This window comes from Chenopodium album, chromosome 26, assembly GCF_948465745.1.
Source record: "Chenopodium album chromosome 26, dcCheAlbu1.1, whole genome shotgun sequence".
Taxonomy (NCBI): Eukaryota; Viridiplantae; Streptophyta; class Magnoliopsida; order Caryophyllales; family Amaranthaceae; genus Chenopodium; species Chenopodium album.
Genome location: NC_137859.1, coordinates 3,710,787 through 3,737,192, shown reverse-complemented (window position 1 = coordinate 3,737,192; position 26,406 = coordinate 3,710,787). Strand labels below are relative to the sequence as shown.

The following is a 26,406-nucleotide window of genomic DNA, read 5'->3' as shown; positions in this document are numbered from 1 at the left end:
CATGATCTTTGAGCTTACCTAGATTCGTTAGACAATCCAGAAAGACCAAAATATCAAAAGCACTATGCAAAATATAAAATCAAAACCACAAAAAAAAAAAAAAAGTAAATAAAAAATCAAACCAATGAATGGCTAAGGCCAGCTGCTGGTACATCTAGATAGCCGCCACTTATTACATCAGCCACTAAGTCATTCCATAATATGAGGAAAATTTTAAAAATTCAATCTAAAATTTCCATTTTTCTTAAATGTAATTAATTTATATGATATGGGGAATGAAGTATTCTATAATTGTTAAGCCACCTTTCTTAACTTGTTAGACTTCTCTATTAGAATGTGGGTTAGAGATAATTTAAATGTAAAAACTAATGTAATTGCAACAGATTATTGTCTTGTGATCGCAATTAGTGAAGTATAAATTGATTATCTAAGCTTGCCATCCTTATGCACTCATTTGACCTGATAGTCTTCTTTAGCTCTTTATTAAAAGATAATCCGAAGATGAGCTGAATGTACAAAATGATGTAATAATCACAATGATTATTGATGTTCGAGGCTAATTGTTAAACCATACATTGTCTAATTTGTTAGTGCACACCCCTTTATAAAAATGTTGTTATTTTCTTGTCCTCTATAGATTGATCGAATAACCCCCCACGGGGACCAACCATATAAAACTTTTTGTTTTTCTTTTTGTTTAAACAAAATTCATTTATAAATTTCATTTTTTTTTTGACTAAAACAATTTCAACCAGCTCTAAGAATATTCAAGGTTTACCAGGCATCTTCCTACTTTCATGGAAACTCTCCTTTCTTCCATTTCTTTCGCTCCAAGTTCTCAACTACTACAACAACTCCATTAAACCTGCATTTCATCTTCAACAACAACAACAAAATTTCTAAAAATAGAAATCAAAATCATGTCATATTCAATCTTAAAGAACATTCTAAACCCCTCAATTCTTAAATCAACAAAACCCCACTTTCCAATTTCATCATCTTCAACACTCTACACTTCCCTCTTCTCTTCTTCTTACTACTCAACCTCCACTACAAATGGGAAAATGTATGGTGGGCTTGAGCCCACGAAGCCCAATCAAAAGCCCAGGTTGGTTGTATTGGGCTCTGGTTGGGCCGGGTGTAGGCTCATCAAGGAGATTGATACCAAGATATACGACATCGTTTGTGTGTCACCTAGGAATCATATGGTGTTTACCCCATTGTTAGCTTCAACTTGTGTTGGGACTCTTGAGTTTAGGTCGGTTGCTGAACCAATTGGGAGGATTCAGCCTGCTATTTCTAGTGAACCGGGTTCTTATTTTTTTCTTGCTAATTGTTCTTCTGTTGATACCAAAGAGCATGTGGTATGATCAATTCCTTTTTTTAATTTCTAGTATATGTTAATCATATGAATTTTTGATTTTTTTTGGTTTTTAAATCATGAATATGACTGTTAAGTGTGAAGTGAATGATTAATGATGTACTTGTATACAGCACGAGAAAAGTAGTCATAATGTAGACGAGATTTGATCCGAGGTCTTAATTAATGGGTAACGTGCCACCCCCCAAGAGTCTAGTGGGTGTTTAATATGAAGTGAGAGTATTAGATTGGAACATTCATAGATTAGCAAATGTGAATACATTTAGTTCATAAATTTTCTTATCTAGAGTTATGAGCATATAGTTTGGGATTTTGAATGATTTTGTATTTGAATTTTAGAAAGTATGGATTATTAGACTATGGGCTTGTTTTGTTTAGCTTAATTTCAGTTCAGTTCAGCTCCAATAAGTTCACTCCAGTTCAGTTCCTAATTTCCTTCTCTCATAAACAATTTATTTCAGCTCAGTGTAGTTCACCTCCAATCAGTTTAGTTTTGTTCTCAAAAAATCATAACAGGCCCTCTGTAATTATATGGAGTACAATTTTTAGAAAATTGGGAATTGAACATTCTATTGGGTTGTTACCATGCTGCTAAACAAAATTTGAGATAGGAACAAGGACTGAAGGAGAGAATTTCTTCATTTGTGAGTATTTGTTGAGTGGTGCTGTGGCTAAGTGTGTGAAAGTTGGAAATTTTATGATCATTGTTGAAACTGTAGCTAATTCAGATGATTTTGGACAGTGAGATTTTAGTTGAATAGTAAGGGAATGAGATAGCTTGTCAATTACATGCCATTTGTAGTTACAAACTTGTACATGCTTTGAATTGATTGCATATTGGCTTTAGGTGCCTAATCAAGGTATTCTTGTTTCTTCTATGCTGATATGATATCTCAGTGGTCAGAAGAGCTTATCGTTAGTTAATTTGGGGTTGATGATATGTATGTTAGGTACATTGTGAGACTGTCACAGATGGGGCACAGGTATTGGAACCGTGGAAATTTAAGATAGCATATGACAAATTGGTTGTTGCATCTGGGGCTGAAGCCTCAACGTTTGGAATCAATGGGGTGCATGAGCATGCAATTTTTCTTCGTGAAGTTCATCATGCTCAGGAGATCCGTAGAAAATTACTCTTAAATCTGATGTTGTCTGATATACCTGGTATATTGTTTAATTTCTTTCAGACTTTTGTAAGCTGATTTTAAGCTCTTCATGGGATTTCTGACCAGTTTTTCTGGCTATTCTTGTGCTGCTAGGTGTCCCCGTGGAGGAGAAAAAACGGCTCTTGCACTGCGTTGTTGTGGGTGGTGGTCCTACTGGTGTTGAGTTTAGTGGTGAGCTTAGTGATTTCATAATGAAGGATGTCCGTAAAACATATGCACATGTCAAAGATGACATCCATGTCACCTTGATTGAGGTTTGTATTTTACATTGCTATGGAGTTTTAATTTAAATTTTCTTGTTTGTCATGGAGTGGCTTCCTATATGTGCTTGGTTAAAGCTGTAGTTTAAGCTAGATCTGTTCAAACTGATGGTGTAGGGGTCTACTTATATCCTTTTAACAATCTTGCTATTTAACTTGATTTCATTTTATATATGATGATTTACTGAGTAGCAGAATTGCCCTTTCTTTGCAGGCAAACGAAATTCTATCTTCCTTTGATGACCGTCTCAGACACTATGCTGTAAAACAGCTGACTAAGGTGAGAAATTATCTGATGAAATACCTGCTCCAAGCCCAAGTGCTTGCTTCCTTTCGTACATATGTCTATGAAAGATGTTAATCATGTGTTCATGCTCAGAATACCAGTGGTTATATCAGCACATCCTTAGTTAAACCTATATATATGATTACTTTTGCATCTTGTTTTCTCTTGGTTGTCCCATATATATGATTATTAATTTTACTTGTTAGGGCATTTATACCTGAATTTTAAAACAGAGTAATCCAGTGTTTTATGCATAATTGCTACAGCATAGATGTTACTGAAGCAATTTTACTTTATCACTGTCTGGTGTTTCAATTAAATAATTTCTCAGTCAGGAGTTCGACTAGTCCGTGGAATCGTCAAAGATGTACAACCTGATAAGATAATTCTTAGCGATGATACAGAGGTTCCATATGGTCTTTTAGTATGGTCTACAGGTGTTGGCCCTTCATCATTTGTCAAAAATCTTGAAGTAGAAAAATCGCCTGGTGGTAGGTCAGTCACATTTCCTCTTGAATTTCATTCGATGTGCCTCAAATATGTATTATAAGGTCTTTTGTATATTTTAGTGCTGAATGTTTAAAGGTATAAAGACCTAGGAAATCACTCTTTGATCCTCAAAGATGCCCAAGGCACAAGGGATGGCAGTTTGGCAAAAGCCATGAGCCAAGGATAAGGCATAAATTACCTTATCCTAACAAAACACTTACATATGGCAATAAAGGGTAGCGTCCTCATCTTAGGGGCATTTTTAGGAGAGGTAGGGCTTGACATGGCCATAGTAGGGGACTAAACATGATCTTGAAGGGGGACAAAGTCATGAGCTAACACATGATTTTGATGGCTTGGGGCACCAAATAGGCCTCCCAGGGTCCCTTGGGAAGTATGGGAAGCATCTCGATGCTTAACCTTGTCAGGTCCAAAATGTTGTGCAAAGGCTAAATTGAAGGCTATAATACACAAAATCAAACCATTTCTGGAGAATTTTGGGATCCAGTGTCATGTACTAAGTAATTGTTGGGGGTGCATCCCTGAACCATAACAAAAAGTTGTGTGGATCCATATTCGTCCACTAGTCGGTCACATAAAAGCCTTTGGTGGCTTTGAGTCATTAATGGGAGGCGTATCCATAACCAGCTATACAGATAGTTACTAGGCAGTGTGGATAGTTCAGACACTCAATTGGTCTCCCAAGGTATCATGGTGTCCATGGGAAACACTTTTTCTTATATTCTTTTTTAGGTCCAAAAAAGTCCATAGTTATTCATAAGTGAAGGTTCTAATCCATGCTTTTTGGATCAATTTTGGGATTCTTTTTCCAAAATTGAAGTGGATGTTGAGGCTGTCTTGACTGCTTTCGGGGTCATTAAAGTTGGTTTAGAACCCTAACATGCCTAAGAATAGGTATATAATGTCCTCAGAATAAGTTTGATTCATTGATATGGATGTTTTGGAAATTTGTTGTGATAGACTAGTAGTAATCAAATGCTATAAGAGATGGTTTTAATCCCATAATAAACATCTCGGAATCCCATTAGGGTGTTGACTCCATTTAGCTTTTGGTTGAGTTGGTCCCTTTAAAGGTTTGAAATTTCATGTTGTTGAGTGTTGGATTTCATATTTTACTCAGTATTCTAATTATATTTGTTTATTTTCACAGGATTGGTATCGATGAATGGCTACGTATTCCCTCTGTTCAAGATATGTATGCAATTGGTGATTGTGCAGGCTTTCTTGAAAGCACGGGCAAACCAGTTCTCCCTGCTTTGGCACAGGTAACGTACAGAAGTTAAATTTATGCGCGAAAAAGAAAACTTTTGTTTATTCTTTTTACTATCTGGGTATCAAAAACTTTGAGAAGATGAGTCATGCATTTGATAAACTGAAGGATGATGATGGCTTACACTGTATCTTAGTTGCATATTGGTTTAGAAATTCCATTTTAGTTTTAAGTACAGTCAACAAATGTTCAACTTGAGTGTGTAAATACTTTGTCTAAACTTGCTATCTTTTGTCATCTGCTTAGTCCAGAAATTGCCAAGTGTTCATGCCTTCTCAATATTATGAGCATCTTATGCTCGTAAATAATGTGAATCAAGTGTCTACACAAGGCTGCTCTACAAGCCAGTAAGTCACTAGACCTTAATCATAGGCAACCTAAGAAACATTGAGGCTTCACATTTCAAACTGTAGTTTGTGTTGTCTCATGAATCTTGATGTTTGAACTTGTGAATCAGAACCAAATTCATCACAAGTCATCTGTAATGATTATTAAATTTCATCTCTAATATATGAAATGGTTTCTTTGTTCCCAATAATTAATCGCTTCCACGTGTAATGCTCCTCCACTCTTTAAGTAGTAGATTTTAATAATTGTTTTTTTTAAACATATATATATATATATATAAAAATCCATTGATCTTATATGAAGTAGCTTCTTGCCAAAGAGATTCACCATCTACCATAGAAGACCAAATCCAATGAAGTCAATCCAGAAACTAAATCACAAAAAACTCGTGATTAGAAGGGACTTGAGGGAGTAAAAGAACTCCTAATGGAAGAAATTCTCTACTGATAACAGTAATTTTTTTGGATTGAACATAAAATTAGATTAATAACTCACAGTTAGCAAGTACCATGTAGAAGTATTGCATCTTTAAGTTAAGCTATTTTCTTGCTTTGCTTGTGTAGCTTGACTTGATCTTAAGAAGATCATTTATCCAGCTTTCTCTTTCAACTTCCAGTCATGATGTTTTACCTTATAAAGTATGTGATGATAACTTTTTGCAACAGGTAGCCGAGCGACAAGGGAAATATTTAGCTAAGTGTTTGAACAGGATTGGAAAAGATGGTGGAGGTCATGCAAATAAGGCAGAAAATGTTGATATGGGGGATCCTTTTGTATACAAACATCTAGGGTCAATGGCAACTATCGGTAGATACAAGGCACTTGTGGACCTTAGGCAGAGCAAGGTGATACAATTGATGTATAAATAAAATAGGATTTCTTGTATGAGCTACGAACACATTATTCATATATTAGCTCATTTTCTACAGGAGGCAAAGGGCTTGTCATTGAAAGGTTTCCCTAGTTTTTTTATCTGGCGATCTGCATATCTTACTCGTGTTATTAGTTGGAGGAACCGACTCTATGTTGCCATTAACTGGTTGACTACTATTTTCTTTGGTCGTGACATAAGCCGATTGTAGAAACTGCCATAGCGGAACCTGCCACTGTAAGAGCATCTCTCTTTTTTTTTTTTTTTTTTTTTCTTTCAAATTATTGTGACTTTGATTTTTTGAAAATATTTTCTTTTTATTTTTGTTAACTGTAAGCAACTGACATATGTTAGGACCAACCTCGTTGATTACAGCGAGTGTGAACTAGATCTTATGCCTTAACTCAGGAAAGCATAAGGCATATAGGCTCATACATATATCTTATAGCTAATCTGCTCCTGAACATAACTCTATATAGAACATCAGTGTAGGTGATTAACCTGATGTCCTTTAAATGTTACAAAAGAATTATGTATATGTTTGCAAGTGTTTCATAAGGCTTTAAGCATGATTGCCTCTAGGGGATCTTGAGTGTCTTTTGACTATGTCATGTGCCTTGTTTCATCAAAGCACTAGAAAAAGTACTCGAATGAATTTCTTGATTTTGTTTTCAATGTATCATTATATCTTTCAAACAAGCTGCCATTTACAATTTCGCCATACTTTGGGGGCTTGAAGGCCCTACTGGTCGATAATAAAAGGATTCCTCTTTATTGATGGTGATTGATCATGGTTTATTGGTATCATAATAATAATACATCTGGAGTCTGGACTTAGTGGGTAATAGTGTAATAAAGCGGTCCCCTTTCTTTGAAAAACAACTGGTACATGTTTGGCATTTGTCTTTTGTAAAAGTGCTGAGACTCTGTTGCCTCAACCCTTTGCCCTTTCAAACTATGTCTTAACTTCACAACAATTGAGTCTCTTTAACTTGAGTTTAGCCACCATATGTCCATACACGATAACACCCAGCTAGTATGGCCTAGTGTACATGCCGAGGAATAAATTTTTGTTGTGTGTAATGAGCACCAGCAGCTTTCTTCTTGTAGGGGCTTTTTTCCTTTTTGTTTCAGATGGAGAGTTGGGGGGGGGGGGGGGGGTGTTGGCTGTTCTGAATTGCTGGGCTTTGTGACCGGAATATGCCCTTGATTCCTTTCTTAGCCATATATTTCATGAAGCTTATTCTGCGTACATTCACATAATGCAATGTCGTCGCATACATGTTCACATGTCTGGATGATCAGGTTTGTTAAATATGCCCTTAGTCTGAGTTCTTTGATATTATAAATGCCTGAACTCATTAAAATGAATAAAGAGTTATGAACATTCCTTGATCATGAGAGGTTGAGACGTGACTAGCACTAATTTCGGACATTGGAAGTTAAATTGAATAGCTCTTGGATATTACATTATTACAGGCCTTACAGCTCTTAAATTGCAATGCATTTGTCTGTTGATGTTGTGAGTTGCACTGTTTGTCTAACTTCTATTACCAACGTGTATTGATCTCAGGACTCTCCTTCTGCTCGCGGGTTTTAGCAGTCAGCTGCAAATACAGCATAGCAAAACCAAAGATATACTTACTGAAAGTTACTACCACTATCTTCTTCTGTAATATCTGATATTTTTCAGCAGTTCATTTATAGACTGACAAATGACCAATGAAAATGAAACTGAGGAAGGATAGAGATGCTGTATGTGTCAATGTATGCAAATGATTCTAAGTATAATTGTAAATTTCTTATTATTTTTTCTTTTCTTTTCTTTGGAAACTGCTGCCCGATTTCGTAGAATGTTCTTTATTTTTTTCCAGTGAAACTGGAAAGCTGAACTTTGTCCCGCTGAAAGTTTCAAGCTTGAAATTAGCAGCCTTTCTTTTCAAAGTTTTACTTTGGTGTTAAGTACAGCAAGATTATTTTTATTTATTTATTTATTTTACTTTTATGTTGCAAAATTTAATGACTATGTATTTTGCTTCACCTTTTCAAAGTATTACTCTTTTGTTTCTTTGTATTTATAAGTATAACATTTTGACTTTTGGTGGTCAATTTTTAAAAACTTAAACATAAATCATAAATATACACTTTTACTTGTCAAATACAGTAAAAAACAAAAAAATACATTTTTAAACCATACTAGATGAAGCCCGTGCGATGCAGTGAGGCACGGTTTGTTTGATTTTTATATTTATTTATTTTTTTTATTTTTATTTTTTTGTATTTATGAGCTAAAATTTGTTATACATTTACATAAAATTCCTAATACTAAAAGATAATATTTTATATTTGAATAATTTAAACTTAAAAATCTCATTCGCCAATTTTGCATTTGAATTATTTAATTCTAAAAGAAATTAATAATCTCTTATTTAATTGGCTAATACTAAGATTTATAATACTACATGGCGCTCTGAGAAAATTAGATCCTACGTGGCTCTCTAAAAACTCGAGAACAAACTCCCCTTTAAATATATACTAGGTGTGAAGCCCGTGCGACGCACGGGTTTATTTTTAAAATTATTTAAGATTTGTGTCTTATTAAATACTAATACTAATAATAATAATATTATTAAAAGGATTTGAAGACATTAGGATAGTTGGTAAGTGTTGCGGTTTGTGTTCATTTTGGATTTGGATTGCAAAAGATGTAATTTGTTAAGAGGAAAGAACGCTTTAATTTACATGTGTGTTACAATTGATTTGAACCGTAGGAACATATTAGTTTCATGCATGCCAACGCAACTACACAAGTCACAACTCTATTACTTTCATTAATGGACCGATGACCAATTATACAGTATATTATATTATATAGTCCACAGAGCTACCAGAAATTATCAGCATATAATAATAATAATAATAATAATAATAATAATAATAATAATAATAATAATAATAATAATAATAATAATAATAATAATAATAATAATAATAATGTCAAAAATCAAAAAGAATAATAAAAATATTTCAATATTAAAAAATTATTATTATATTATCAAAATTTTTTTAAAATAAAAACAATTTGTGATGTTCAAATAGAATGATCTCTTGTACACCTCTATACAGAGTACTCTATTCTTTTTTTGTAGTTTTGATTTAGGTATCTTGGGTCTCCTGTGAATGACGCTGACAGGATTATCCTATTCCCTTTTGTAGCCCTAAATATGTAGTGTGTAGAGTATATTGTTTCTTTGTAATTCTGGCACAAGAGGGGTATCTGACTATGAAAAAAAACACAATTAACGTTTTTCTATGTATTGTGAATTAATTAAAGCATATTTATAAGGAAATACAATCCATCATATCTTCTCTATATAAATTTTATCATTCTTTATAATCTATTCTTTTTTAATTGTTATTCATATCATTTTTTAAGATTTGTTTTTTCTTGTTAATATTAAATTTTATCATTTTTTTAGTTGTTATCTAGTCTTATCTCATGTTGTAGAATTTATGATAAAAAAATTATAAGGGTGAAGACTAAATTTGTAAATTTCTCAAGTTTATCTTATATTCAATAAGATTATGATATAAAAAATATAAATAAGTATCATGTTGTTTCATTGATTATCATCCGTCTCCTTTTTATTCTTTCTCTTTGCAAAACTATTTTGTTGATTTATGAATTCATTGTGAGTTTTTTGTAACAAAAGTTGCAAGTTTTGTATTTTGTGTATCAAATTTTTGCTTATTCATAAATATAAAGAAGTAAAAATTCCAAATTAGCTTATTAGCTATATGAACTCATATACGCACGTGGAAATATCAGTCTTATCTCATGTTGTAGAATTTATGATAAAAAAAATTATAAGGGTGAAGACTAAATTTGTAAATTTCTCAAGTTTATCTTATATTCAATAAGATTATGATATAAAAAATATAAATAAGTATCATGTTGTAGAATTTATCATAATAAAATTTAAAGGATGAAGACTAACTATTATAAATTTCTCAACTTTATCTTATCTTTATTATTATTTTTTTTGACGGAAAACTTTATCTTATCTTATAAACTTTTTTTCTCATCAAAAAAAATATATATATAAACTCTTGTTATAGTTACTATTATTTTTTTTTTTTTAATATTGTATTATAATTTATGATCTTTGTTCTGACTAACTATTGAATTACGACTAACTTTCGGCTAAAAGTTGAGCATCATTTAATAAGGATATGCACTGATTCCAATTCCATGGCATTTTTGGTAAACTTGATGTAGTGTTAAAAAATCTTACTTATTCCCTTATTAGTGTCAAGAAAATTATGTAGTGTTAAAAAATTATTTTTTACTTTTAAACTAAATAATTAATGTGTATCAATCAATGTGGGCACGATTTATCATCTTTGCTTATTCCTTATATGTATTTGTTTGTTATTATTATACCAAGGGTGTTATACTTGTATTAAAAGCAATTATTAGGGTGCGTAATAAAATTAAAATTGATATAACAATTCAAAAATAAAGGTAAACAAAACTATTAAGTAAATGATTTTATGTTAATAATAAAACATATACGAAGTATAAAATAAAAACTATCTTCTAGAATCTCGAAAGTTGTTACATGATTAACTAAATTAAAAGGCTAACATAAGTATTATTTGTTCCTATCATCTAAATCTCTATTTCTTGAACATGGAGTTTTATTATATTTCGAGAGAATCCTTGTCTCCTTGATTCATAACACTAAACCTGCATCATACACAAAATTAAAGTGTTAATATTAGTATACTATTAAATAATTTATAAGATAAAATTAGAATTAGTAAGAAATATCTAAATGAATTATATATATTCTAAAATATAGATACCTTTATCTTCTTTGATGTGATTTGGTCGGATGAATCATGATCCTTTTTCGTTGAATCGATACTATCAAAAGGGCGTTTTGCGGTTTCTTCAATGACTGTAATTTCATCTTTTGAAGCATCTTCACTACCTTTTATGACATCTTTATTCTACATCAAAATTATTTATGTAAAGTTTTGAGAAATTAAAATTTAAAATTCATGACTTCTAAATAAACATTAAATACTTGTAACAATTATTTAGTACCTTAATGACACTTTTGTCAAGAATTCTCATCACCGTAAAAGTTTGTCGATTTGCTGTACGATTATAAGCGGTGATTTTAACTTTGAACACTAACTCTCTTCCAATGATATTTGCAATCATCTTCGGAATTTGTGTATCATCATCTTCATTGTCATTATCATCATCTTTATGATCTTTGATCTATCAATATTGATAAAAGCATTTATAGAACAATTTTATCTTTAAACTATTGTAAAAAAACAATAATGAAAACCTTTTCATAAGTATGAGCCTCAAAAAGAGTACTTGCATCTTGTCCTATTAGTTTCTTAGTGTCTTCATCAAAGACTACAAATATTGTTGAGCCACTGTGATCGATAACACTAAGCTCCAAACGATATCTGATTGGGAAAAAAAATATATGAAAAAATTAGGTAGTATATGATTTATTATTTATTTAATCTATTATCATAATATGGATAAAGAAGAAATTTGAAACAAACCTTGGGATGGGCCTTTCAATTTGTTTCTCCCAAGCAAAGCACCAAAAATCAGTTTTTCTTGGAGTGATGCGTTTTTGACATGCGATATAATACCAACTATATTCACTCATAATTGCATCCACTTTAGCCATGCAATAGAAGATCAAATCCTATATGATTTAAAAATAAAATTAGGTTTGAATTTAAGATTTATCATATATTTCATATTAAATATAATAAAATGATGTATTTTTTTTAAAAAGAATAATAAAGTGATGTATTAAAATACCTTTTCTAAAGTTTTTTGTACATGATTCATAAGCGTTAAAATATCAACTTTTTTAGAGTTGATTTCTTCGGGTCCAATCTTAATACTCTGAATTTCAAGTTTTCCAATGGTAGCATTATCTAACTTCTCACTGCATTATAATGATCATATATAAGAGGTATATTTATTTAGAAAGAATATTATAAAAAAAAAATAAAATTATTGAAATAACATACCTCCATAAAGATTTCAATTCATCAACCTCGGAAATTTGAAGCTCAATATAAATTTTGGTTGATGCAGAAGTATTTAGATTAATTTTTCCTGTAAACAAAATGACAATGGCAAATTAGGTTATTCCTTGTAAATATTTTAAAAAAAATTTATTATAATAACTAATATATGATACTGACCATTAAAATATTTGACCATTGTTGAAGTAACAACTATACCAAAAGGCTTAGTAGAATCAGCAAGTAGGTCTTTTTGTCTTGAATATTCAGGAAATACATTATCCCAAATCTTTAATTGGATTCGTTGTCCACTAACCATGATATCAAAATACAAATAATTTACTAATAAATATAAAATTAATCAAATATAAATCTTAGTAAATTGTAATTGATAAAATAATAATAATATATACAAATATATTAAAATAATAATTACCATTTATCTTCTATTTCAATTGAATCTCCAATTTCGTTAACAACCATAACCACATCTTGTAGGACAAAGTGATGTACGAAACAAAAAAAATAATTATAAAAAATAGTTAAGCAAAAGATAACACTATAGAAATTTTTTAAAAATAAAAATAGAAAATCTGTAAAATATATACCGGGGAGTGTAGCATTACTACGGAACTTATCTAAATGTTGCAATTGAACAAATTCAAATCTATGCAACGGAATTTTATTATTATCTGCAACGCCCTTGACAGTTGTATTTTGAAAAAATTGTATCATTATCTTGTTATCGCTCACAACACGATATTCATTCTTGTTAGGTACAACAGAAAAATATCGAATTGTGTAAACTTTGCCTTCAACCAGTTTAGAACGAAATTGTTGGACAAATTTTCCTTTGATTGAAGCATGGACATAATCACCTTACATATGCAAAAAATATTGTAAGTTAAAATAATATGGTAAGTTACACAATAAATTTTCAAAAAAAGAATTATATATTATTATTAAAAAAAATAAAATAAAAGGCATACCTCTTCGTCAATTAAAACCATGTCCAAACTAATCAAACTATTATGTTTCCGAAAGTTCAATATATCAAAAAGCCTTGATACGCGTACTTTAATTTTCCAATCATTTTTGGAAGAATTAAGTTCTCGAATCAACGAAGTAGACCTAAGAAAACAATGCAATGAAAAAAATACGGAGTAGTTAAAAATAATATTATTTGTGAATACCTCATCATATTCATTGTTAATTCATAAAAAAATTTGAGTTTAAGGAATTAGACGTACATTTTCTTAAACCACAATATAAAGTCGTAAATTGCTTTGTATGAAGTATTGCGTGATTCTTTGGTGGCGCGTGGATTAAATTAATGCCTATTTATAATAATGACAAATCATAAGCTAATTAAAACAATTCATATCTTTTTCCTAACTTAAATTTTATCATTATTAAAATTGTAATCATTATTATCTTTTTCCTAATTAATTTTTTTTTCCTTAGAAATAATAATATTTGAAACATATTGACTAATAATATATCAACTATGAGCAAACTAACTTACGTTAAATTTGCTTATCATAATTAAAGGAACAAAGTCAGTAATGTTTGTTAAAAGATAATGCATGTAGGTGAAAAGGATTAATTTTTTAAGTTTTTTTTTTTTTTTTTTTTTTTTTTTTTTTTTTTTTTTTTTTTGAGTACGTAAAGATAGATGATAATTATCAATACTTTTATTTCTTTATTTATTTTCTTGGTGAGATATATGATTGATTGCTTGGGCCAGTGAAACGTATAGCACATATTTTTTTTTTTTTTTTTTTTTGAGTACATAAAGATAGATGATATATATTGTTATTTTTCACCTTGACTTTTATAATTTTAATATTTTAATATTTTTTTAACCTATGTGGCACACATTAAATCCCAACCCTACATCGCACATTTATGTGGCGCTCTATAATTTTTTTAAATTAACAAAATCCTATGTGGCTCTCTACAAACGCGGGAAAAAACTCCCCTTTATATGTATATATATTAGATTAGATTCTATGAAAGATGATTCTAAAAATAGAAATTGACCACCATAACACATTTATAGACTTGTTAAGGAGGTACTCTCATAGCCACAATAAAAACTACCATAATATTCATCTTGAATAATATTTTCAAGATTATCCATTTCTTTTTTTGACAATAAAGATTATCCATATCTAATTAAACTTATTCGTAGTTAAAATTCTACATTAGAGACTATAAAAGTCAAGATGTCCTCGACCCTATTTTTTTTTAAAAAAAAATGGAAAATTTGTAAATTGCAGCCATTTAAAGTTAGTATTTTGTAAATTGCAGTCATTTAAAAAAATATTGCTGCTAAAACTTGACCGAATATTTTTTGACACGAAAACAGATGAAAAAATTGAATTGACTTGCAATTACAATTTATAACAAATTTTGGACTGCAATTTGCAGTTTTTTTAGTGGCTGCAATTTATAAAATACAAGTATTTTTTTTAAAAAAATAAAATACAAATTTTAAATGGCTACAATTTACAAATTTTTCCAAAAAAAAAAAACGAAAGAAGTACCAAAGTTGACTTATAATATCCCTTTTTTTTTATAAAAAAAAAAACCATAATTTCATAGAAAATGCAACTTAAAAAGACTTACTAAGTCAAATGTTGACTCACTCTCCTCTTCATCTTCTTCTTCCTTCCTCCACTTTCTCTCTCCTCCCATTTTCTCATACTCAAACTCAAAACACACGCCATTTTCACATTCACACTAAACTCCATTCCCACACAAAACGTGCTCACCACGTCAACCACGGCCTAAACCCTAGGAGAGAGAAAATCTCCCCCAAATGTAAAAATGGCGGCAAAACCACCACCATCTCCGGCGGAATCAATCCACCGGCAACTCCAAACTCTCTGCAACTCCGACGACTCCATTCCTTGGGAAACTCCTCGTCGTTTCACCTCCTACGCCGCTCGCCTTCACCGCATTACCGGAAACCTCCTCCGTCTTTCGCCGGAGATTCTCTCTTCTCCGACTGTTCATACTGCTCTTAAAGGAATCTCCGGTGACCTTGTTAAAGCTGTTGAAACGGTGTCGGTTTATAGGGAGAGGAGTAAGATTTTTGTCCTCATCAATTGCCGTTCGTTGTGTTCTTCTCTTCAGGAACGAACGGCTGCGATTGGTGGATGGCTTGCGTTGCTTGAGAATGGCCTCAAAAATGTTACCGATGTTCGGAAAAAGGTTTCGGATCTTTCTAGAGATATGAAGCAAGCTCAATTCTCTGTAATTTCTCTCTCTTTCGATCATTTATTTATTTCATTGATTTATGTTGGAATTTAATCATTTTATTTGTGAATTAATCAATTATTATACTACTTGTAGAATATTGATAATTACGCGAATTTAATGCTTGTTTTATTAAACTTTCTATACATAGGTTTCGTGTTCTACTGAAATTAGAAAATGTTAAGTTCAAAACTGTCAATTTTATTTGATTTGATTAATACATGTTTACTCTTTTTTGTTGTATAATTTGAACTCGTGTGCGTTTTTTAAATTGTTGATATAGATATTTGTGGAAATATGTCAGAATTTAATATTTAGTCATTCCGAAATTGTTGCAAATTATTTTTTTTTAATCCACTGAACTTCGGGACTTCATGATTGTGTATTATAATCGTCAAACATTTTGCCATTTTACTTGACAGTATGTTTCAATTGAGTTGATGGGAAATTATTTGAGCTGAAAGATTGTTTTTTTTGCCCCTACCACCTGATATATGTAAAGAAAGCTTCGGCTTTTGGTGTCGTCGTCTGGAGTACTCAAGCATCTTGTTAATATTAGCACATGGTCCTTTTATTGTATAAAACAGAATGGGGGGATTGAGGGAATATGGTTGACCATAAGTTAGTAAAGCTAAGTTGTAGTTATGAGGAACCGTGGGTCTGTGGGTGCTGAAGAAGTTGTCAAGGGTGTGACTTCAGCTTTTAAAATTGATCCTTTTTTATCGAATGAAGGTTGTTCGTGTCTTTCCCATGCAATAAAATATACAAGTACATAATTTTTTGCCCTTATACTTATGTGATGGGTTTCAAACTTATCTTGGATATATGATTATTGTATTAGGTGACAGAGAATGAAATGAGAGTGTACAGCACACTACAGAATGAAGGGCAAGGGAGGCCAATAGCCAAACCAGTTCAGAGTGCTATAATTATGGATTTGGCTCGAGCTCTTGGGATTGACCCCACTAATCATGCTGAGTTATTGGAACATGTTAAGCTCTTGAAGAATGATCTTGCTCGCTCTAATTCAGTGTCTGAGAGGCGGATTCTTATGTCTTTGCAGCGAATTATTGACAGCTGGTCTGCTGAGCCAAACATATCAGCTCTAAGCTTAGATTTTGATATGGAAGATGAATCTCAGATTTTGCCTTTCAAGAATTTCATTTGTCCATTAACCAAGGAAGTTATGAAGGATCCTGTGGTCTTGGAGTCAGCACAGACTTATGAGAGGACTGCAATTGAATACTGGTTTCAGCGTTGCTTGGAGGATGGCCGAGATCCCACTTGCCCTGTCACGGGTCAGGTACTTAGGTCATTAGAGCAGAAACCAAATATTGGCTTAGCTGGGGCAATTGAAGAATGGGTGAACAGAAATGTTGACATTCATATCAAGTCAGCTGTGAAACATCTTAGCAAGGATCCACCATCTGTGGATTTTGTTGAACGGGTTTTGGATAGCATCTATAAGATATCAGAAGAGCATCCATCAAGCTGTTATAAAATTAGAAATGCTGGTGTCGTCCTTCTAATCATTAATCTTCTCAAAAATTGCTCCAAGAGCATCAGTTCTTCTTTGAAATCCAAAGCTCTTATGGTTTTACTAAGTATGGCAAAGGATGAAGACAGCAAGGTGAGTGCTACATAATTACATATTCTATGTTGAAAACCTTGCATCATGTCTTATTTTAAAATCTTTTCATACTGCAGTAATGGATGTCACCATATCCTCATGAAGAAGAAAATTAATATGGTTGGATGATTTGACTTGGCAAGGAAGTCTTGGCAACTGTGAATTTGAAAGGAAATTTGTGAAATTTTATAAATCCTTCTATGATTTTGTAGCAACTTTTATTAATTTTTTAATGAATGGGAATTTCATGCTTGAATTTGACCTATGCGGGGAAGCTGTATTCATGTATGTGATGTGCTTGCACTTTTTCTAGTGGAGATACTTCTTGTGGGTTTATTTTTCGTAAGTCTGAGCTCAGATTCTGGCATAATATTCAATGTAACTCTAGATTTCTCACTGTCTGCTTTCACTTTCTTACATTTGTAAACCCTCTGTGCCATAATCTCTCTGATATCTAACTTATCGTATAATTCTAGACAATTATGATAGAGGAAGGCATAACAAAATTGGCAATAAAAAGCCTTGCTGGGAGCACAGAGAAAGAGAAAGAAAAAGAAAATGCCCTGAGGTTGCTGCTTGAATTTACAGACAATGAGGCTTATTGTGCTAAAATTGCATCTGAGAAAGGTGCATTTCTGCTTCTTTCAAGCATGGCAGAGAACTTGGAGTGTCCCACTTTGTCCAACTTAGCAGAGGACATGCTAAAGCGTCTAGAAGTGATTGATGAGAATGTTGAACATTTGGCTGCAGCAGGAAGATTTGAGCCTCTACTGAGTCGACTTTGTGAAGGTGGGTATGATTGTAAGATTTCAACCCTCATTACATAATACTGTATATACTACTTGAAACTATGTTTCTCCTGATCTACTTATTGTAATCAGTTCACCCCTTGCATAACCTGTATTCTTTTAAATTTGCTTAAATCACACTTTCATTGTCTTAGATAGCGTATATCTTTGCTCAATATGTTAATTTCCATTACTGCCTTTTCTTTATCAGATCTATTATGCTCTCCTGTTCTTGATATTAAATCTTGTTCCCGTGGGAAGCAGGTTCTCGTGACATTCAAATAGAGATGGCATCTTTGTTGGGAAAAATGACTTTGACAAATTGCAGTAAAGAACAAATTGCAAATCAAAGTGGAAAAGTTCTTGTTGAAATGCTGCATAAACCAGAAACTCGGACAGCAAGTCTTCATGCATTGTGCAACCTTTCATCTTTGGATGACAATGCAACTATTCTTGTTGAAGCTTCTGTACTTCCAGCTGTCACAGACATTGTCCTTGAATCCCAGGATGTCCTTTCAGAGCAGAAGGAGCTGGCTGCAGCAATAATTGCCAATATTGTGACAAATCCGGGGCACTGGGAATTGGCAGAGGTAAACAAGGACGGACATTTAATGCTTTCGTCCTTCATTGTTTCTCACCTGATGCGACTTTTACCTCAAGTAACCCCTCAGTGCCAAGTGTCTATTCTTCGTATCCTCTGTGGAATTGCTTCTTCCCCCAAGGCATGTGGTATGTTCTTTCTGACTTCTTATACACAAAAAAGTGTGCTTTGGTTAATATTCCCCTCAAAATGAGGATTGCAAGGATTTGCACTCTGGTTGCTTAATGCTATGGTGTTTTGCTATCATGTCTTCTGTTTTGTAAAGTTAATTGTATTCACGTACAGAAGTACTGCTCATAATGTGTTCCCATAATTGGCATTATTGCTACATCTAGAATTTGTCAAGAATTCTCAAGTCTTATGCACTTTGTTCTGCCATGTTGTGCTCCAAACATATATTAGTTATCTAGGAAATGAAAAAAAATCAGGGAACATCGTTGTTGTGTTTCCCCTGTTTTGTGGCTTTGCTTTTAATTGATTTACATTACTATTGGAAACTTGACAACTGATTTGGGATTTATAATGAAGGAAAGCTTGACAAATAATATGAGACGGAAGGAGTAATTCAGTTAGAAGAGCTTCATACCAATGCTTTTGATAATCCCTGTCCACCTCAATTACCTCTCTTTTTTTTTTTTTTTTTGGAGGAAAACCTCTATTTCTTCCTAAATTTCCATTACCACTTCAGAGGTGGTATTGAGTGGCAATGAAAATTTATGAAGATAACTGCATGCTTGGGATGAAGCTCTTTTACTATGGGTATGGCATGGGGCTGTTCTTGCATTATATTACCGCCTACGTAAGAGGCACTGATCGTTGGCTCGTTGCTTTGATTGTTGATTATAGATAGTCATTCCCTGGACTTAGTCATTTCCTGGACGAAGTTTTGAATTGTATTGTGCCTGTAGTTTGATAGAGACGAACACACTAACATTTTTGTATTCATGTATCAGACCAGGTTGCAAGTGATATAGAATCTGGGGATGGAATCAAAAGCATTATGGAATATCTTGAACACCCTGAAACGCAACATAGAATCTATGCTCTCAAACTTGTGAGGATTCTATCGGAAAGTTCTGGTGGAGATTTTTTTGATCAGCTCAGACTTTTGAACAAAGTCGTCCTTTTAAAAGAGAAAGTGCAAGACAATCAGTCAACAAATAGTGAGCGATCTGATGCTGCTTGTATACTTGCAAATTTTACTCTGTCGGGTGATGAAGTGAGGACAGTGTTAGGAGCTAATTTCCTGAAATGGACAGTTACAACCCTTAAAGAAATTCAGCACACTCCCAATGGAAGAACTTCTAGGTCATCATCAAGTATGCTAGAAGGGCTTCTTGGTCTTTTACTCCACTTTGCCAGGAATACCAACGCACAGACATTGGCTTGGGTTAAGGAGCATCACCTCATTGCGATCTTTCGTGAGCAATTGAGTTACCTTTCACACCCAAGATGCAAACATCTGGCAGTTCTTGGATTAAAACACTTGTCAGAATCTGGCAAAGTTCTTGTTTCTGAGGGAGAATCAGACCCACTACCTCCACAAGGATTCTGCTCTTCCATGGTATTCATGTGTGGTAGATTATCACCGGAACTCTCCACGTGTCCAATACACAATGCACCTTGTGAAGAAGACAGTGACCTGTGCTTGCTCAAGAGCAACTGCATCAAACCCTTGGTTGACCTCCTCGTTGATGAGCACACAGATGTCCAGATTGCTTCTGTAGAGGCCCTTTCCTCTCTCATCCCGGATACATTTTATAGTTTTAGGCGTGCTGCTGATGAGCTTGATCGCATGGGTGTGGCAGATGCTGTAGTTGCTCTTTTCAATGAAGTTCGGCCTGGAGAACTTCAAGAAAAGGCAATATGGATGGTGGAGAGGCTGTTAAGAGGGGAAAGCACAAGCCAAAGATTTGCTCTTAACCAGACTTTAGTCAGGGCATTAGGGGAAGCCTTAAAGCATGGAAATGCTAACACACGAAAAATTGCTCAAGACGCTCTTACTAACTTAAAACAGTTATCTGGTGCTAGTGGCAAGATTTCCGGTCCCTTGCGTCCATGGAGGTAGTCTATTTTGTTCATTGTATCCTGTTGTATTTTTACATTAGTTAGTGGGTGTATTTTTAGTGAAACCCACAGCTTGTATAATTAATTGTTGTCTATACACAATGTAAATTGTATTACTAGAAATCTGTTCATTTGTTGTAGGTTTCCTTCTTACATCAATGTGGCTTTCTTTTTTTTTTTTTTTTGACCCGTACATCAATGTGGCTTTCATTCTCTTATACGGCCCCTATTTTTGAGCCAAATCTAATTGCCTAAAGACGTCCTACAGAAAAAAAGTAAAGATTGAAACATCGATGCAATGGAACCATAGCCAAATAGTTTTCCAGCAGAAAATAGAAGTCAGAACTCAGAAATATATTCAACAATCAATTGATCATTTTACTAATTCAAACAAATTACACTTCATTAAAAAATATCACATCTGCTCAAGTTTCCCTCTTTACTAGTTCAAAATTCATGTACACAGGTAAAAGATGAAGGCAAAACTCAATGCCAGTATTTGGCTAAAGGTGTAGAAATCCAGTGTACCGCAGGCACTTGTTACGCCCGGTGTTTAGTTTTCTTGTTAAAAGTGGTAGCACTTGTTCTTGTTTTTTATCCCCAAGACCAAATTTGGACTGCAGCATCCTCGATCAATTGTCCAGAATTTCTTAATTCGGCTTGTGACTTCACACAAATTCGGAACAGGTCCCCAATGTCTTCCTCAGTAATCCAACACTGTCAGCTTTACAATTCTTCTCTTGACAAAAATGCCAACTTCTGCAGATAAAGAAAAAAAAATTCATCTTAGTCATAAAGAAGAGTAAATTGCTTTTTAAATGGAAGTGATCCCCTCAGCACCAAAAACATGTCAAATTGTCAACCATCTACCATAATAATGGTGCATGCCGTAGCCTTCACCTAAGAAAATACTCAAATAAATGTTACTGACTAAAGCCACAAGAAGCACCACCACAACAGCCTAGTATGAATTTTAGCGCCATTGACAGAATCTAAGAAAGAAAACGCTGGAAACCCACATATACAGACTTACTCCTAAACAGTCGAAAGTAAAAGATGTTTTTTTACACAAATAATTATAAATCAAGCTAGGTAGATTATTAAATGACAGAAGAACCACAAGCTCAACATCCAGGGAAAAAAAAAAGATAACAGAATCAGTAACAAAAACCTGAGAGATGTTATATGCTCTGCCTCAGTACAGGACTAATGACCTCGCTTTCTCTTCTTTCCCCCCTTCTTGCTTACTCGTACTTTCTTCACTGAACCATCAGCAGCAGTTTTTTTCTTCTTTTTCTTTTTTGGGGTCTCCGTTTCTATTTCATCAGTTTCTTCAGGAAGAGGAGAGTCATCCCTGGGTTCGTCTTCATCATCTGAACTTAGCACCAAATCCTCCACAATGTCCTCATCAATTGCTTCTTGTTGCAAGCTCTTCGGTTTTTTCTTGTTTTTCTGCTTTTTCTCTACCTCAGGAGGCTTCTCCCTGATAATGCAAACAAACCATGAATGGTGAAAAAAAAAAAAACACTACAGTCCAGGAGAATGTGTCATATAATAATGAACTCATACAAGGTCATACCTTGTTTCTTTCTGTTGTAAATAGAAGGAATTAAAGACTGCTCCACCTTCATCTCCTTCATCTTCTTCATCACTTTCTACTAGAATTTTATCAGATAAGGACGGCTCGGCACCATAAAGGACACTGGATGACACGACAAATTAGTGGTGTTCTCATGGAAGAAATATACGAAGCATGTTTAACAAGCAGAGTGGTGAACCTGGATTCTGTTAGCGAGACGTTCCTCTGTTGAGCTTTTTGGCGTAATGTAGCAACATATTTCGACAAGGGGCTAGCACAAGACTGCTTCTCCTCCTAAAAGAACCAAGCAAGCCACGTATATTACATGGGAAACTCATGGTAGAAAATGAAGGGACACAATAGACAAATAAAATAACCCAGTGCCCTATATTCAGATATTTCACACTTTCTTTTACCTACTTCATAATCTTTGAACCAACCCAAGGGTAAAAAATATTAACATATAGGAATATCTACCAACTGCCAAGTGGCCCAAGTCTGCCCTTCGATATATGTTACATTTGATGTATTCATGAATTCGGCTGCAGGTAAATAAAGAATACACAATAGCTTACCTCGAGGAAAGATGATGTAGCTGGATCACTTGGCAAGAAAGAGATTGTTGCTCGTTTTTTGTTTGTAAATTCTGAGTTTGCCTCAATCTGCAGCATAAAGTGAAACCATATACAGTTAGCACATGAGGGAAAGAAGGAAAATGAAAGAAACCGAAATTAATAAGAAAATAAATGCTACTCCGTTTTATGAGTCATATGCCGTGTTCCAACTCTTCCAAACTACTATTATTTTTCACAGACTACATACCTGTCGAATAAGCTCTTTCATGTCTTTGCGGAACCTCTCAACTTTGGTGCCTTTGCAAAAATTACGCAATCTAACCGCTGGTATAAAAGATAATTCAAAGAAAGCTACAGAATAGCTCCATTGAGCCAAATGTTCACCCAATTCGTCTATCACAGAAGACACACATGCCTCCTGAAATGACCGAGTCTTGAGCGCTTGTTTGCTGACCTATGAAAACGGAATCCACAATTTAAAACAGACCCAAAAAATTGCATGCCACAGTGTGGAGCACCCAAGAAAAGAATATTGTACCTTAAGTACTGTCCGCAAGTCAGCAGGCTTGCCAACACCTCCAGTAGGTGGACAGTTCAATTCTTTCATCTCTAACATATCCAAGACTAGCATAGAAACTGGTATGAAAGTGTCAGTTGCAGCAGCAATACAGTTGAGCATTCTAACACAACGCATGCGAAGAGGGAAGTACCGGGCAGTTGGAACTAAACGAGCCACTCCAGAAATTATTTGAGTCAATGGGTATGCAAGGGGTTTGAAGTCAGGTTCCAGGCCATATTTGCGGATTGCTACAGTCCAAAGCTCAAGACAATTGATATACTTCCACTCATAAACCTTCCTAAAAGATTCCTACAGAAAAAAAAAATAACAGCAGAAGTAACACAAGTGTAAGCATCCATCTCAAAAATAAATATTTCGAATTAGTTCAAGAATGATGAACGGTTTAAAATACACAAACAATGAAACATGTAGCATCAAAGAAAAATAGAAAATACTTCTGAATCAAGAGTAAATAGGACAAAGACTAACCTTTGTCTTCATGTTCAATGCCTCTCGTAAAATCATCGCTAATTGTCGAATGAAGATAAAAGCATGCTGGTATGCTGTAGGAAGGTCCACCAACATAAATTCAACAAACAATTGCCTCAAAAATTGGATGTGCTGCAACTTCGTTGCATTTACAAACTGACAGTTCATGACATAAGCTTTGTATAACCCTTTGAAGCACTCATCCAAACAATCAGACCCAAGCTGGACACATAGAGTTCTAAGGAACCAAAAGGATGCAAAAGAAAGCTCTCGGCTTCCTGTGCCCCAAAAATGCAGAGCAACCTGTCAAAAATTGCAAAGATTAAATTCACAAATACATGGTCAATAAACAATTAATAGAAGAATATGAAATTTCCTATATTAAAATACAGAAAAGGTTCTATCAGATGGCCCAAGTGTAAAGGGAAATGATCACATCATCTAATGGAGTTTTCTATAGATAGCAATTTGCATTTGCATTCCAAATATCTAAACCAAAAGGAGGGAAGCTAAAGAACAATAAACTCCTTGTAACGCAATAAACATTCAGGTATGGAACATATTCGATTTCTAGATTGAATTAATGCCAAATTTGTCAAATGATACTTCAAGATAAGCATCCTTTGTCATGAATATGATAAGCAGCATAATTGTTATTAGCACCACGGATTCATAATTTATCTAGCGAAAGCATAAACAAATATAACAGCAACAAGGAAAATGAGGAAGGTATACCTTAACATACTTCCTCAGAAAGGCTGGGAAAGCAGCAAAGAACAATGATGATCTAGTTAAATGCTTCAAAGTAAATGAGATATCCTTTGCATCCGTCATTTGGTTCAAAGCATGCAGTGTATTTCCAAGATACGACTTCACCAAATGTTGATATTTCTTCCAATTTTTTGTGCTCTTTACCTCAATCAACTTCTCTTTCTTTCCTCCATAAGCCGGAAGATTCATCAAGTTACGAAGAATCCCATCCATATTAGTCAAAGTTTCTACCATAACTTTGTTCATAACAGCCTTAGACATTGTGGTTAATCTTTCCGAAGATTTTTCATCACTTTCTTCTGCAAGATGACAAGCTACCCTAAAGGCTTTAAGCAAAGACCTAACAGGAGCAATTTTCTCATTTTCCTGAATACCCTTACACCAGGATTCAACCATTTCCATTGTGATAACAGCTCGAGCCGATTGTTCTCCCTTTTTCGACCCAACAACCGCCTTCTCAACATCACTATCATCAAAATCCCCCTCATCATCAATCCCAGTATCATCAAGATCAGTTTCAGCATCATCATCGCCGATTTTAACATCATCCTACCCAAATAACACTACTTTAAAAACCATTACCAATTGTTATTTACAAGAAAATGTATTCAGCAGAAAGTAAAACTCACATCATCAGCATCAAACTCTAGGAGCTCTTTGTCCACTTCTTTCAGATACTCATAAAATTCAGGTTGCTGCAGTAAAACTAATGATCAATTACCCCCTAAACATTCATTTGAATCAAATTAAGCTAATTGAATAATTTCATTAACAATAACGAAAATTAGGAAAAGGTCTAACCGTTTCCTTAAGCTTTTCCAACTGCTTCTTATGTTCTTTAGCTTCCATTATAGCCTCCACTTCATCTGGTACAACATTTTGTGATTTCTTCACTGCAATTTACATTCAAACGACAAAATCCAGCTTTAGAACATCTTATTTAGCTGAATTAATACATGGGAAAGATAACAAATTGCATTAAAATTACCCTTTTTCTTTGAACCCATGATGTTCAAATCAATAAGCTGCAAGGAAGAAAACAATTTCAAGCACAAATTAGAAACTTATTGATTTCTGGGTAAAATCCAAATTCAATTTTTTTTTTATATAAAAAAGTACGAATTAAATTCGATTAATTGGTATTCAAAGAGGTGAATTGAGTAATATACCTTAGAAATTAAATGGAAGGAAGTATAAAAGATTTGAACTTTAAAACTGTTGAAAGGAAAAGAGGGGAAAATAGGCTTAAACCCTCAATTTAGGGTTTAACAGAGTGAAACAGAAGCAGAATGATGAAACATGAAGAGGAGGAAAACACAGAGTAATCGAGTGCCATTATTGGGCTTTTTGATTGAGGATAATTTTAACGGCTGGCCCGGCCCATAAACTATATGTTGCAAAGCCCACAGTGATATTAGTAGGCCTGATGATAGAATGAAAGATGATAGTCAAAATTTGACTCGACCTGAATACGATTTGATCAAATTTGAAGTGATTTAAGGCTTGTTCTCATTGACTGAACTCAACTAATTGAACTGGACTGAACTCAGTTGAATTAAACTAAACTAAACTGAACTGAACTGAAATGAATATTTTATAAAAGAAGGAAATTAGGAGCTGAACTGAACTGAATTGAGTTGAACTGAACTGAACTGAATTTCAACGTAAGAGAACAGGGCCTTAATAGACTCGCGTCATCAATTTAGAATTGATCTGCATAGCTATAGACTTCTAGTGGCTAGCATGACCCAAATTCAAAATGATTAGCCCTAATTCGAAATCTGCTTGCGCACCAAGCTTGACAATTTTTAAATGAAAGAATTAAGGTAGTGTTTGTTATCATTTTATGTTTTCAAAATTCTGTTTAGTTTCTAATAAATACAATACGTAGGACCACTAAAATTATCCATCAATTT

At 33.6% G+C, this 26,406-nt stretch overlaps 4 protein-coding genes across 5 annotated transcripts; 2 read left to right on the top strand and 2 right to left on the bottom strand.

The window, feature by feature from the left end:
• Positions 1-719: 719 nt before the first annotated feature.
• On the top strand, positions 720-7,908 carry LOC145616397 (internal alternative NAD(P)H-ubiquinone oxidoreductase A1, mitochondrial-like). Its single transcript, XM_081671105.1, has 9 exons — positions 720-1,364; positions 2,332-2,545; positions 2,641-2,801; positions 3,022-3,087; positions 3,425-3,588; positions 4,754-4,868; positions 5,887-6,066; positions 6,151-6,329; positions 7,666-7,908. The coding sequence occupies exons 1-8, from the start codon at positions 921-923 to the stop codon at positions 6,301-6,303; spliced, it is 1,497 nt and encodes a 498-aa protein (XP_081527231.1). The 5' UTR covers positions 720-920; the 3' UTR covers positions 6,304-6,329; positions 7,666-7,908.
• A 2,928-nt stretch (positions 7,909-10,836) lies between these two features.
• Positions 10,837-12,486, bottom strand: LOC145616182 (replication protein A 70 kDa DNA-binding subunit D-like). Its single transcript, XM_081670872.1, has 8 exons — positions 12,348-12,486; positions 12,171-12,258; positions 11,956-12,085; positions 11,688-11,836; positions 11,459-11,585; positions 11,206-11,385; positions 10,962-11,108; positions 10,837-10,842 (listed from the first exon to the last, which is right to left on the bottom strand). Exons 1-8 carry the CDS (start codon positions 12,484-12,486, stop codon positions 10,837-10,839), a joined length of 966 nt encoding a protein of 321 aa, XP_081526998.1.
• Positions 12,487-14,837: 2,351 nt separating this feature from the next.
• LOC145618450 (U-box domain-containing protein 44-like) lies at positions 14,838-20,676 on the top strand. 2 transcript variants are annotated; one of them, XM_081673219.1, is made up of 5 exons: positions 14,838-15,428; positions 16,273-17,061; positions 17,538-17,850; positions 18,114-18,578; positions 19,404-20,676. In XM_081673219.1, exons 1-5 carry the CDS (start codon positions 15,000-15,002, stop codon positions 20,516-20,518), a joined length of 3,111 nt encoding a protein of 1,036 aa, XP_081529345.1. In that variant the 5' UTR covers positions 14,838-14,999; the 3' UTR covers positions 20,519-20,676. The 2 variants fall into 2 exon arrangements, with proteins under 2 accessions (XP_081529345.1, XP_081529344.1); XM_081673218.1 differs by having other exon boundaries at positions 17,538-17,862.
• A 180-nt stretch (positions 20,677-20,856) lies between these two features.
• LOC145617442 (nucleolar complex-associated protein 2-like) lies at positions 20,857-25,778 on the bottom strand. Its single transcript, XM_081672146.1, has 13 exons — positions 25,660-25,778; positions 25,479-25,515; positions 25,292-25,383; positions 25,120-25,185; positions 24,455-25,039; positions 23,720-24,022; positions 23,210-23,539; positions 22,919-23,125; positions 22,672-22,758; positions 22,296-22,390; positions 22,097-22,219; positions 21,689-22,000; positions 20,857-21,276 (listed from the first exon to the last, which is right to left on the bottom strand). The coding sequence occupies exons 2-12, from the start codon at positions 25,495-25,497 to the stop codon at positions 21,724-21,726; spliced, it is 2,184 nt and encodes a 727-aa protein (XP_081528272.1). The 5' UTR covers positions 25,498-25,515; positions 25,660-25,778; the 3' UTR covers positions 20,857-21,276; positions 21,689-21,723.
• Between the last annotated feature and the right edge of the window lie 628 nt (positions 25,779-26,406).